General features: G+C 37.8%; 2 protein-coding genes across 2 annotated transcripts in view; both read right to left on the bottom strand.

The window, feature by feature from the left end:
* Nucleotides 1-6,485: 6,485 nt before the first annotated feature.
* LOC118478918 (alpha-1,3-mannosyl-glycoprotein 4-beta-N-acetylglucosaminyltransferase B-like) lies at nucleotides 6,486-9,961 on the bottom strand. The gene is made up of 4 exons (XM_035973415.1): nucleotides 9,821-9,961; nucleotides 8,435-8,628; nucleotides 7,735-8,083; nucleotides 6,486-6,896 (listed from the first exon to the last, which is right to left on the bottom strand). The coding sequence occupies exons 1-4, from the start codon at nucleotides 9,950-9,952 to the stop codon at nucleotides 6,867-6,869; spliced, it is 705 nt and encodes a 234-aa protein (XP_035829308.1). The 5' UTR covers nucleotides 9,953-9,961; the 3' UTR covers nucleotides 6,486-6,866.
* A 572-nt stretch (nucleotides 9,962-10,533) lies between these two features.
* LOC101862158 (alpha-1,3-mannosyl-glycoprotein 4-beta-N-acetylglucosaminyltransferase B) overlaps nucleotides 10,534-14,610 on the bottom strand; it is a gene marked incomplete at its 5' end in the record, with an annotated part of 10,639 nt that continues 6,562 nt past the window's right edge. Inside the window, 4 exon segments of the mRNA XM_035973416.1 lie at nucleotides 10,534-10,570; nucleotides 10,709-10,902; nucleotides 12,095-12,202; nucleotides 13,462-13,592. Coding sequence (XP_035829309.1) covers nucleotides 10,534-10,570; nucleotides 10,709-10,902; nucleotides 12,095-12,202; nucleotides 13,462-13,592 — 470 coding nt within the window.

Here is a 14,610-nt window from a genome sequence, read left to right as displayed (position 1 = left end):
AGAGAGAGAGAGAGAGAGAGAGAGAAACAGTAGGGGGAGCAATGGAGTGAGGGAAGGACAGAAAGATAATATACAAGTATAGAGGAGATTGGAGAAAGGCTAGCTTTGGAGGGAGGGAGAGAAAGGAGGAGAAAGATTGGAGAGAATATGGAAATAAAAAGCATGAGAAAGAAAAAGGAGAGAGAAAAAGGGAGAGAGGGAGATAGAAAAAGAGAAAGAGGGAGATATATATATATATAGAGAGAGAGAGAGAAAGAGAGAGAGAGGGAGAGAGACAGAGACAGAGAGAGGAAGAGAAGTGTGAGGTTTGAAGACGTCAAAAAAACAAAAAATAATAAACAACAAAAAATGTAACTCAGTTCCTTTGTTCACAGACAAGAGTAATGCTTGGAATATTTTCAAAGATTGAATTTATTCACCAGAGCTGGCAAAGTTCCCCCCATGTGAAGGACATCAGTCAACAGAGGACGGTTTACAATTTAAAAGTCATGAACAATATTTTAGAATGAAACTGAAAAAACAAAATATTATATGTGGAATGCATGTGAGCAGAACAGCCAACAACATTATTGTACTCAATTACAGACGATTGCATGTGAGAGGGAGGGGGGAGGAGGTGAAACTGCTACAAAGTTCTACTTCTTGTCTGTCTGTCTGTCTGTCTGTCTGTCTGTCTGTTTGTCTGTCTGTCTGTCTGTCTGTCTGTCTTACTACAGTCTGTCTGTCGTCTTCTTTGCCAGCACTAAATGTCCTTCAATGTGACCATCTTTACAAACAAACAAACAAACAAACAAACAAACAAAAACGAACAAACTAGGCTATCCGTACAAAATAAAAACTTGCCTTTGATTAGTTTCTGTCGATATGGAAAGAAGATTACTATTTTAATGTTCAAAATAAAAAGTCCGTGCACTCTGAAAAGGGTAAATGTTTCTTCACTGTGTATCATCCTGATCTCTCCTCTTTATTAAAACATTTTTTCAAGTACATTACTGTATGTTACTGCCCAGTACCCCACCTCTCTTCTGCATTATATGACCTTATTTGTGACGCAAGGAGTCTTTTATGGACCTGAGTATCTTGATCTTTTAACGGGGAAGTTGTATCCCTCTCAGCCCAGGTTGGCCCTGACAGGCAGGGTTGAAAGCCTGCCTCACAAAAGATCTAAATTGTATTTATATGTAGGAGAAAAAAAACAAAACAAGCTCAATCAGCTCTACAATTATTTTTTTTAAATTCAGGGTTTGAGTTTTTTCAACCATACTGGATTATTTTCCCTCTTGTCTTTTTGCTCCAGTAGTAGATCTATTCCAACAGCAGAATCATTTGCTTTGGTTTTGAAATTGGCTAACTTGCGTCTTATCTTCACCATCATCATGAATAATCAAAATAATATTACGACTAAAACAAGAGAACATATATGTGAGGCAATATGCTGAAATCAGACGCTCACCAAAATAATGATAATGACAGTCAGGAAACGCATTTTCCCGCCAGTTTGGGAATTTTTAACAAATTTTTGTTTTTTGGTTCAACACCTTTCATACCCTTTAAAGAACACATTTCTGAGTGGATTTTACTGAAAAACGTGGATTAAAAGCATAAAAATATAAATTTTCTGTTTCCACAGACTCGAAAGCAAAGGAAATAACTCAAATTTGGCAGCCATTTTCTCACTAATTTTACCTCTGAAACCAGGCTGCCCCCACCTCCTTCAATTGCCGGTATCTTGACTTGTATCCAAGATAAATAGATATTATTTTTCACAGAAAGCAAGCAAATGGACTAGCTTTATGATGATACCAATAACTCCATATGCTCCAAAATTGACGAGCGCCTGATTCCTCCAGGTCATGACACAAATCTATCACGGACGTGCTTGTGACTCGCAGACAAATAATGAAGCTCTCTCCTGCCCTTTTACCTTTCAAAACAAGACATAACACCACAACGAAAATGATACAAACAAATACATTTTTATGCATATATATATATAATATGAATTATGTCCTGCTTTCATAAAAGTACAGTTTGTATGGTTTTGGCCAATGTTTAGAAAGAAGGACTCAGTATGAAAACAAGCTGTAATAATCAACGAGATGATGCGTACCGAGGAGGGAGAGAACAGTACAGTGTGATAAAAGTGGTTCAAGACCACGAGAAAGTATGAGAAAACGGAGAGATTTCCCTCCTGATACTGAGCATTACCTTCCAAGCTGTATCATTTCGCAAATGGCACTTATCAATGACTTTGTTCAGAGGCGAAGGAATAAGAACGTACATGGTTGCACCAAAATGTCATTGTCAGCAATGTCAAAGACAGAGTTTGAGAATTCTTTTTCTACATGGAACAGAAACAAACATCTTGTCCAGTTCCGTAACTTTTATTTGGTCTCTGAATGGAATGTTTCTCTCTCGCCTTAAGCACTTTTGTCTTCCACCAGGCTAACAACACATTTAAGCAGTTATAGTGCAGTCAAAAATACAAGGCTCAACTTATTGTGAAATATCTCCTTCACTACAGAACATAGATTCTCCAACTTTAGCACAATGACTTATACAAATTTGTCTTAACCGGAGAATATTTTTTTCAAACTCCTGCACACTGTATTCTAGAAAATTCCTTAATAAATACTTATAACAAATCCGAGTCGATGGTTTCTAGAGATTTTTAAAAGTTTACAGCTCGGGCAATATCGCTTTTAAAAGCAAGTCTGTCTTTTTTTTTCTAATCGCGATAGTATGCTTATTAATTGAACTTATGTTTAGGGAACCTTTAGTACAAAAAAATGTGTTTATTATAAAAATATTTCTTGTAACTAGTTTTGCCACTAAAAAGTGTCATTTGTGAGCTGTGACGTAGGTCATATGCGTAGGCAAAATGTATGCAAGATGGAAGTGCTGTGAACAATCACATTTTCCGTGTGATGGAGATTTATAGCATTTTATATAAATTTATGTAGAAAAGGTTTTTAATCGGGCCTCAATTGTTGTAGAAAAATATGATTAAGTTAAGACAAATTGATACAAACTGCTATGCAAAATATGGGAGTACATTGGTTCACCCGTTACAGAGTTTTTTGGGGATAAGTTGCGCAACGGATTTTTCACCGCACTATAGTTTTGTCATAAGACATCGAAACAACTGACCATCAAAATGACCCGTCACATCTAGGGGGTTGTTGAAATTCCTACAAATAACTCCCCCCTCTTCCCCCCTCCCCCCACAAACCTCCTTTAAATTCATACAGAAACCCTTCCTCTGCCCCAGCCAATCACATACATACGTTCACCCTTCCCCTGCCCCAGCCAATCACATACATACGTTCACCCTTCCCCTGCCCCAGTCGACTTTAACTTCTAATAATGTGACTGTACAAATAACATGTCAGTAAAAACAACGACAACAACAACAACAACAACAACAACAACAACTGGCGATGATGATAAAGTTCTGTATGGAGTGCTGAAATGGAAGGGTAAATAAATACTTTTTTTTTCTCTTTCTTAAACGAGTAAATGTAAGTAAGCCAAGACGGGGTCAGGCAACAAATGAACTGAAGAAATATCCACACAGAAGAAGACAACAAAATACACCCCCGTCGATCACAGAATCGTAGAATGTAAATACAACTGTATAAAAAAAATATATATATCTATATATAGCTCAGAAGGCACAAGTACAAATAGGTCATGCGATGAGCGCAGAAGGAATGTCGCCACTTGGTAATTACGTACAGAACATAATTATGCACAGAAAATTTGGAAAGGAATAACAAACAACACAGGAACCAGAAAAACCAAAGGAACATTTTTTTTTAAAGCAACTTCCAAGGAAAATCTCAAACACACACCTATCTCACATCTGTGCAAGCCTAAGCTGCAACACATATGTTCATCTTTCTCTCCCTGTCATTTCCATTTGTAACAAAAAAATAAGACCATTTGAAATTATATTGTCATTTGCAGAGTCTAAAACTAACACAGCACAGTTTCATAATAATACAAAGGAGAGAGAGAGAGAGAGAGAGAGAGAGAGAGAGAGAGAGAGAGAGAGAGAGAGAGAGAGAGAGAGAGAGAGAGAAGAGAGAGGGAGGGAGGGAGAGACAGAGAGAGAGAGAGAGAGAGACAGAGAGACAGAGAGAGATGGAAAAACAGAAACAGAGGCGGAAACAAAAAAAGATATATAAATATATAATTAATCCCTATGTAGTAATGAACAACAATTCAGAAATGAATCAATTCTAATTGTACACAAAGGTAGCTTGGCTTTAAGTAATGCACTCAGCCAAACAAAGGCAAGAGACAAATTTGAGTAAGAAACAAGATATAATAAGCCATTGGGATTTTACAGCAAAAAACACGAAACATGGGTGAAGGTTACGTGAAATGAACACTGCTACATATATGCAAATTGCTTGCATTTGTGAGAGAAAGACAGACAAAATAATTTAAAGTGAAAACAAAAATAGTTCAGAAACAAGATATGACGAGATGGTTAAAGTTTCACAAGCGTCCAAGGATCAATGGTAAATCCCACAAGTCAAGGATATCTGGCTTTCTGGTCTCATGGCACTACTTGCAGTCTAGAGGTAATAGGTTCCATTCCCCACGGGACTTCACGGTGACCCGTAAAGACGGTTTCAGTAGAGAACGGGATAGAGGGTGCCCACATCCCTTGTGACTCATTGGAGCTGAGGAAGATAGGACTAACGCTAACATTACTTAAACGCAATCCCACATCATCACTCATCATCACCATTATTTCTAAAATCATCATTGCTTTCATATCAGATCAACGACTTACATCTATAATCCTTGAATCTCTATCTGTAACAGTTATAATTATTCATATTACGTATGCACTTAATACATTCTTGGACATTATCATAATCACTTCTTTCTACTAATCAGATGGCGTCAATCTCATAGAAATGGGCAAGGGATTTTTTTAAAAAGATTAAATTCCCTGAGAAGTTGATCTCAACCCCAAGTGTCTTTTTTTAGAGCGACTGTTGCAATGGGTCTGCTCATTTGGCCCTGAGGAAATTAAGTACAGTGCAGCCTCTCTATAACGACATTCGATATAACGACATCCTCTGTATAACGACATGGTGCCTAGGTCCCAATTTTTTATATATATATATATCATTTGTAATATTTTTGGTAGCTTCCCTGTAATAGCAACAACTCTCTTTTACGACATTTTATTTCTGGTCCTGACGATGTCGCTCTAGAGAGGCTGCACTGTACAAGCACCTGGCTCTGAGAAAAAGATAAAGGAGAGGTATAATATATTTATTAGAGACTAGCTTTTTATTACTTTAAAGAGATCAACGGATAAGCTAGCATTTGCTGTAATCTACTTCGCTATTCGCAATTACACTGGAAAAGCTCTGTAATCAATGAGTCTCAACAAACAGAACATTTTTTAAAATTTCAAATGACGCTAAAACACAGGGTAGTTGTCATTCTACAGTGGGTTAAAAATTCTTCATAACCCCAAGCAACTGACATCTTGACAATGAGAAATTTGAGACTCCCCCCCCCCCCCCCCCCGCCCCCCCACCTTCACAAAAGCTCAAAACAGAATCAAAACTTGCGTCTACTTAAAAGGTTTTCAGTGTGAAGGGGAGAGACTACATTCACATTGCACTAGACGCATTTTCTTGGAAAAACTTAAACAGTAGAACATGACTATAGCGGGATTTTTAGTTCCAGAAGAAAAATCCTGTGGCAGGCAAGTTCTCGCTATAGGAATGCAAAGGGGATTTACCAAAAAAAACAACACTGTTTGAAGCCCACCTACAGCCCCCAATCCCCCAACCCCCAGCTAGAGCTCGCTTGATCTCTCCCACTGTATCCAAGTTTCGGCCTTTCCTTTCCCCCTTAAACCCAAGCACAGTAAATTAAGTTTACATCGAGACAAAAACAGGGGACTCCGGTAAGGTCCCACAGCAGGGATGGTCCCGCAGCAGAGGGTGCCGGTAAAGTCATGTTCAACTGTAGGAGGGCCCACAGAAAAATATTCAAAGGAAGCAAATATATCGCAAAAATAAGTAGCTCTGAATCACGTCAAAAAAGCCAAAACACATCGAGATTCCATTCCATAGTTTCATCATTCATGAGTCAGGTGTTCAAGTAGGTACAAACTACAAGTCATAGAGCAAAAAAACTGTTTGCAAATTGGTACAGAACGCCTCCCTCCCTTTCCTTCCCCACAAATATTTCTCTACCCCAAAATTACAAAGTTCTATCTGCTGAGTACATAGTTTTGAGAAATTTTACATCAGAATTTTTTAGTTTTAGAACATATCAAGCATCTTCGAATGCACTTCTTTCAATATCTTGATAACAACTCTGAATATTCTTACCATTTTGATAGAGCAGATAGAACATTTGTGAGGCGGACTGACACAAAGAGTTACTTCTCGCTATCCACAAATGGAGATATTGGCCAAAAATTGACACTTGGGTCAAATTTGTAGATTATCTATTGATGCCGTATTCTTTCAGCATAATAAGCCTTTGATTATTTCATACTTATAAATTGTAAAAAAACTTCACCTATAAGCCTGATGTATCTATTTTCATAGAGCTCGAATCCGAGAAGTATCTCATTTTGTCAGCATGCTTCACATATTTAGTTCTCATCTCATGGTTTGACAAATTTGTAACTCAAAAAGGCCAAGATAGAAGAACTTTGTAATTTTGAGGTAGCAATTTAGATCCAAGAAAAGGTACATCTGTATTAGGGTAGATCTGAATAAGGGTAGATCTGAACAAGAGTAGGGAGTAGAACTGTTAGCACCAGGTCAGTGTTTCGAGCCCAGCAGTATCGTCTCAGTTGACCGGCCGCCATGGGATCAGCGTTTTTGTGGCATCTCAATCACAATCTGAAAATTAGAAACAGTAAAAATAAGTTTAGCTGAGGAGTAAGAAATAATAATAGTTATAATTTATAAGAATCATAATCATAATAATCACAATTCAGAATAACACGGGCACTTCGAGGCGTCTGTAGTTCAATGGATATCTTACAAGGATAAAGAAGAAAAGTTAATGGGACCACAGGCACGGTTCAACGGATGAGTCATTTCGAATCTTCTGTGTTTGACCTATCCATGTTATACTGTATTAATAATAATGATGATGATGATAATGATAATAATGGGAAGAAGAAGAAGAAGAAGAAGAAGAAGAAGAAGAAGAAGAAGAACAACAACAACAACAACAACAACAACAACAACAACAACAATAACAACAACAACAACAACAACAACAACAAGGAATTGCGTTTTTTGTATACATATTATTGTCTTTGTAGTCAAGTGAAAAACGCGATGCAGTGCGCATCTCACAAAGAGGAGATCCCTTATGTGCCTACCAGGTCAAAAGAGCTCCCAACAGAGGGCTTACAATACATTATTTACTTTGACCCAATATTGTGTCCACTTTTCACAGTTCTAGGGTAAGAGATTAAAGTTAGTGATTTATCCAAGTCTCTCCATTAACACTTTTGATATGAAATGTTTTCCATTCCAAGGTACTGTACATACGAGTACATCAATATGGCATTGGAGGGGTTATGAACAGAGTGGCTGCTCAGTGTAAGAGACTGTCATACGTACGTCACATTTCAATATGGCGTAGATCTATGTCCGAGTTTTATACAAAGCAGTTGAGGGGAACCTGTCAAAAAACATAATGTTCTCTACTTCCACTTCCACTGACCTGACTTAAAATAACCCAGTTTGGCAAATCAGAAAGTATGCGAAGACGAACGACTTGAATGTCCTTGAAGTCCACTGGAATCTCAGCCTTTGCTCGACCTTGTTCGTCAAATTTTCCGACGACGTAAAACGTGTCGAGCATTGAATCTTTGGGTAGATCCGCCAAGTACAGCACTCGTTGCTCAAAAGCAAGTTTCTGCTGACTTGTCTGATTTCCAGAGGGGTCTTTCTGGACGACCAGCTTGTTCACAGCAGACGTAACAGGTGGCGGTTTTACGGGTAAGATCTCAATTGTCGTGTTCTGAAACTTGTCTCCTGGGTGGCCTTTGTCTCCACTGGCAAAGTAAACTCTGTGGGATGGATCAGAATACAGGGAATCATCATTTCAATAATTTGGATAAATATGAACAATTAGCAAACTCCATGTAGCACAATTTTGAGAAAATGGGATTCAAAAATTCACACTCTACAATAATAATAATAATAATAATAATAATAATAATAATAATAATAGAGGGTTTGGATTTCAATTAAGGACGATAGCAAACATTTCGTACCGGTACCTTCCAAAAAAGTAAACACAAAAGACATTTTATGACAAATTCCCAAACAATAACTGTCTCTCTAAGAGCTAAAAAGATGGGGAGGGGAGGAGGGGAGGAGGGGGGCTTCACTTTACTTTTATCGTACACACCACCCACCTGGATATTGGGATCGGAGGATGAAACAAGAAGTCCACGAGATCCCCAGCCTTGGGATTGGCGCCCCAGAACACGTCCTGCCCCATGTAGGCCGAGAAGATGTCGTACTTGGAGTACTGCTTGATGGTCGATATTATATTCTCTATCGAAGGATTTCGGTGAATGGAAGTTTGGTTGATCCCATAACTTTTGTCCTGAGGATCGAAACAGAAAAAGATAAAATCAGGCAAAGAATGAAAAAAAGATACATTTTTATTTCTTCTCTGCTACAAGAGTAAAAATGATTTAGGTTAGGCACCAGAAGGAAATGTTTGAAATCTCCAAATATCAGTTTCGTAAGTATAAAAGTCTATTGGGGAACGTAAAATTTGATTTCTTTTTCTCTGATTTTTTGGGGGGTCTTCTTTTGCTGGAACTGAACAATGCTTCAATGTAACCTTTCATAACACATAAAAATGTACATATTGGCCTGCAGACAAAGTGAACGAGGAGAATTGGCGAAATTCCCATCCTCAGGGGAAAATGTCAGAAACATTCTTAAAATTTAAATTGGAGGCTACCAAAAACTCAAATGATTTTTCTCCAGGATGAAATAAAGACACGCTGACTTAAAGAAACTTCTAGAAAGTGTTCTCCCTCTGCACCACATCAGGAGACAGCTCTACTCTAACCCTAACCCTAACCCTAACCCTAACCCTAACCTCTTGACAGATAAAACATCACAATGCAACAACTTCCCCATCCCCTCCCATCCCAATCCCCACTCGCCGCACCCACCGCCACCCCCATCCATCCCAGCCTCCTTTCACGTTGTACTCCTTGTCGTTTTACACACACACAAGCACATATATATGTATACAGAGAGAGACAAAGAGAGAGAGAGATAGAGAGAGATAGAGAGAGAGAGAGAGAGAGATAGGGAGAGAGAGAGCTTTAGAGAGAGCTAAAGAGAGCGAAAGACAGAGAAAAAGAGACAGAGAGAAAGAGGGAGGGAGAGAGAGAGAGAGAGAGAGAGAGAGAGAGAGAGAAAGAGAGAGAGAGAGAGCTAGGGAGAGAGAGAGCTTTAGAGAGAGCAAAAGAGAGCGAAAGACAGAGAAAAAGAGACAGAGAAAAAGAGACAGAGAGAAAGAGGGAGGGAGAGGGAGGGAGAGGGAGGGAGGGAGAGAGAGAGAGAGAGAGAGAGAGAGAGAGAGAGAGAGAGAGAGAGAGAGAGAGAGAGAGAGAGAGAGAGAGAGATAATCTATACCGACCCCAAAAAATTGAGAATAAAAGGTTATAAAATACCAAAATAAAAAGAGAGATAATGCATCCTTCATCTTACTAAGCTGTGCAAAGAGAAAAAATCAAACAATAAAAATCTTCCCACACAAGTACATAGGGGCGTACCTTTAATTTATTGACGGTGCCTTGCAAAGATGAATGGAGTCCTTCATGTTGAAACAAAGAAGGCTCAATTGGTCTGGCAATCTTCTGAATTTTAAGAATACACTTTTTCTGGAAGAGAGAAGACATGAACATTAGATTTGTTCTGTCAAAGGAAAAGGGCGATTTTTTAAAAATGAATTCCAAGAACCTGCTGCAAGTCAAACATTATTTCACACATCAAAAAAAGCTATAGTTTATTAAGATAGTGGGGATTATTGAAATACAACGGTTTCAACATTGCTTTAGAAAAAAAGATTCTTGTACGGAGCAAAGTGGGATGTTTTCACAAAAGGCAAATGAAAATAAAAGTTTTTTAAAAAATATTAAAAAGTGCGAGAAACAGTTGTAAAAGAAAGAAGAACATCCTTTAAAATACAACGCTCACTTACAAACATGACTGCTAATTTCATTGTTATGTTCTGAACACTTTCTCTACATAACGCACATAAAGCTTTCCAGATGTATTAACACATTTCTAGCAAATCTTAATACAAGTACTCATAGTTACATCAGTTCGGAAATTTTGAAGGCAGATATTTTGGTTTTAGTAAGAGTTTACTGGCACTTGCAACACATTAAGGTAATATAAGTGTGGAATGCAGACAGATCTATTTAAGCAAAAAAAAAAACCCCAAAAAAGAGGATAACAATAATGCCCTTAGAGGGTTTGGATTTCAATTAAGGACGATAGCAAACATTTCGTACCGGTACCTTCCAAAAAAGTAAACACAAAAGACATTTTATGACAAATTCCCAAACAATAACTGTCTCTCTAAGAGCTAAAAAGATGGGGAGGGGAGGAGGGGAGGAGGGGGGCTTCACTTTACTTTTATCGTACACACCACCCACCTGGATATTGGGATCGGAGGATGAAACAAGAAGTCCACGAGATCCCCAGCCTTGGGATTGGCGCCCCAGAACACGTCCTGCCCCATGTAGGCCGAGAAGATGTCGTACTTGGAGTACTGCTTGATGGTCGATATTATATTCTCTATCGAAGGATTTCGGTGAATGGAAGTTTGGTTGATCCCATAACTTTTGTCCTGAGGATCGAAACAGAAAAAGATAAAATCAGGCAAAGAATGAAAAAAAGATACATTTTTATTTCTTCTCTGCTACAAGAGTAAAAATGATTTAGGTTAGGCACCAGAAGGAAATGTTTGAAATCTCCAAATATCAGTTTCGTAAGTATAAAAGTCTATTGGGGAACGTAAAATTTGATTTCTTTTTCTCTGATTTTTTGGGGGGTCTTCTTTTGCTGGAACTGAACAATGCTTCAATGTAACCTTTCATAACACATAAAAATGTACATATTGGCCTGCAGACAAAGTGAACGAGGAGAATTGACGAAATTCCCATCCTCAGGGGAAAATGTCAGAAACATTCTTAAAATTTAAATTGGAGGCTACCAAAAACTCAAATGATTTTTCTCCAGGATGAAATAAAGACACGCTGACTTAAAGAAACTTCTAGAAAGTGTTCTCCCTCTGCACCACATCAGGAGACAGCTCTACTCTAACCCTAACCCTAACCCTAACCCTAACCCTAACCTCTTGACAGATAAAACATCACAATGCAACAACTTCCCCATCCCCTCCCATCCCAATCCCCACTCGCCGCACCCACCGCCACCCCCATCCATCCCAGCCTCCTTTCACGTTGTACTCCTTGTCGTTTTACACACACACAAGCACATATATATGTATACAGAGAGAGACAAAGAGAGAGAGAGATAGAGAGAGATAGAGAGAGAGAGAGAGAGAGATAGGGAGAGAGAGAGCTTTAGAGAGAGCTAAAGAGAGCGAAAGACAGAGAAAAAGAGACAGAGAGAAAGAGGGAGGGAGAGAGAGAGAGAGAGAGAGAGAGAGAGAGAGAGAAAGAGAGAGAGAGAGAGCTAGGGAGAGAGAGAGCTTTAGAGAGAGCAAAAGAGAGCGAAAGACAGAGAAAAAGAGACAGAGAAAAAGAGACAGAGAGAAAGAGGGAGGGAGAGGGAGGGAGGGAGAGAGAGAGAGAGAGAGAGAGAGAGAGAGAGAGAGAGAGAGAGAGAGAGAGAGAGAGAGAGAGAGAGAGAGAGAGAGAGAGAGATAATCTATACCGACCCCAAAAAATTGAGAATAAAAGGTTATAAAATACCAAAATAAAAAGAGAGATAATGCATCCTTCATCTTACTAAGCTGTGCAAAGAGAAAAAATCAAACAATAAAAATCTTCCCACACAAGTACATAGGGGCGTACCTTTAATTTATTGACGGTGCCTTGCAAAGATGAATGGAGTCCTTCATGTTGAAACAAAGAAGGCTCAATTGGTCTGGCAATCTTCTGAATTTTAAGAATACACTTTTTCTGGAAGAGAGAAGACATGAACATTAGATTTGTTCTGTCAAAGGAAAAGGGCGATTTTTTAAAAATGAATTCCAAGAACCTGCTGCAAGTCAAACATTATTTCACACATCAAAAAAAGCTATAGTTTATTAAGATAGTGGGGATTATTGAAATACAACGGTTTCAACATTGCTTTAGAAAAAAAGATTCTTGTACGGAGCAAAGTGGGATGTTTTCACAAAAGGCAAATGAAAATAAAAGTTTTTTAAAAAATATTAAAAAGTGCGAGAAACAGTTGTAAAAGAAAGAAGAACATCCTTTAAAATACAACGCTCACTTACAAACATGACTGCTAATTTCATTGTTATGTTCTGAACACTTTCTCTACATAACGCACATAAAGCTTTCCAGATGTATTAACACATTTCTAGCAAATCTTAATACAAGTACTCATAGTTACATCAGTTCGGAAATTTTGAAGGCAGATATTTTGGTTTTAGTAAGAGTTTACTGGCACTTGCAACACATTAAGGTAATATAAGTGTGGAATGCAGACAGATCTATTTAAGCAAAAAAAAAAACCCCAAAAAAGAGGATAACAATAATGCCCTTGAGTAAATGAGAAGAGTATCAAAAGCAAAACAGTAACATTTTCATTACAGAAACAAATCAATGATGATTTATTGGGGTGCACTAAGACTACAAGTCTAATAAAACACAGGGGACAAGAAAAGTGCCATGTTTTACAGTTTGGTATGGACCCAAAGTATCTTTATTCCTTTTTAGTACAAGACGCTGTGTGATTCCAAACAGCATACCATAATTCACAATCTATTATTATTATTGTTATTATTATTTTTATCATTATTATTATTATTATTATTATTATTATTATTATTATTATTACTATTATTATTATTAGCAATATTGCTATTATCATCATCATTATTATTATTATTATTATTATTATTAACAATATTGTTATTATCATCATCATTATTATTATTATTATTAATATTATTATTATCATTATTATATACATTCTACTTTCTAAAATTGTATAGGTTTACGGCCTTTACTTGCTCGGTTTGCCTGATCTTCAAGCACGTTCCAACGTAAGAATATGTTGAAATCACACAACTTCCCCTTACACTACAGACTACTCATTTGTTAGCAACATTTGAAGGGTTAATAATTAATAACCCACATTTCTACCAAAAACAATGTAAAATTCTGATCAAAACGACATCTAAAAGAAAAAAGATTTCCCAACTCCTCACCCAGTTTTCCCCGTGCCCGCAGGACTGCACACGCAGATAATCGTCCAGCAGCCAATCACACGGCTTTTGGTTGTAGAACATGAGGAGAAATTCCATGATCTTTGGCACGTCGCTACACTTGAACAGACGACCTGGAAGAAAAAACATATGCATCATGGTGAAATGAGGCGCTCGTCAAAATAATAAAATCAAAGAAACCGACTCTTTCTTGGCCGATGGACAATTTTTATCTAATTTTCTTTTTCCGGCTGAACACCTTTTAAGTCCATTTAAAAACACATTTTAGTTTGGAGTTAACTGAAAAACATTGATTAATAGGCACAAAAAACGAAAATTTTGAGTATCCAAGGACTCTCGGGCTATGGAAGTTACCAAACTTTTGCTGCCATTATCTCGCTAATTCTTCTTATAAAACCAGGCAACACCACCTTCTTCGAATCCATATACCTTGACTTCTGTTCAAGATAGACGGGTATTCCTTTCCCTGATAGCAAGACAACTGAACAATCTTTCAGATGATACCAATAACTCGTCATGCCCAAAAATTGATGAGCGCCTAATTCCACCCCGTCGAGACAAAGATCTGAGTTCAGAAGAACTCAAGCCCACAGGCTAGAAGAACCCAATATGGCCACTGGATCGGAAAAGTCAAATAAAGTCAAGTAAAGTGTTCAGAAGAAGGATTACTCAGTTAAAGTATTGTAGTGCGAGTTATAAGTGCCACAGCAATTATGAAAGGCATTTAAAGATATGGCCTGTATTGACAAATGATATTATTACCTTTCAAATCCATATTTCTACCTCTGTGGCACACTAAATGCTACACTTGTAATTCACATTTTGTTAATGGTAACAACTCAAATAACAAATTATGTTTATTTCAGAAAAGGAAAGAAGCCCACCTATTTTACAAAACTTTCATCCTTTGTCCTCATTTGATCAAAGTTAAGTTGGACCCGTCATTCTGAAGTACTTGACCAACTGTGTAATATCTGACGTTTTTGAAGGGCTCACAGTGGTGGGGTTGCTGCAGCTATGTCCCTTAGACACAAGGAACAATGTCCTTAGTGCATGGACATTCAAGGTGCGCAAAGACAGTGGAGGGGGGGGGGAACTGCTTGATGGTCGATATTATATTCTCTATCGAAG

Source organism: Aplysia californica, unplaced genomic scaffold (assembly GCF_000002075.1).
Source record: "Aplysia californica isolate F4 #8 unplaced genomic scaffold, AplCal3.0 scaffold01210, whole genome shotgun sequence".
Classification (NCBI taxonomy): domain Eukaryota; kingdom Metazoa; phylum Mollusca; class Gastropoda; order Aplysiida; family Aplysiidae; genus Aplysia; species Aplysia californica.
This window is presented reverse-complemented; position numbering and strand designations above follow the sequence as displayed.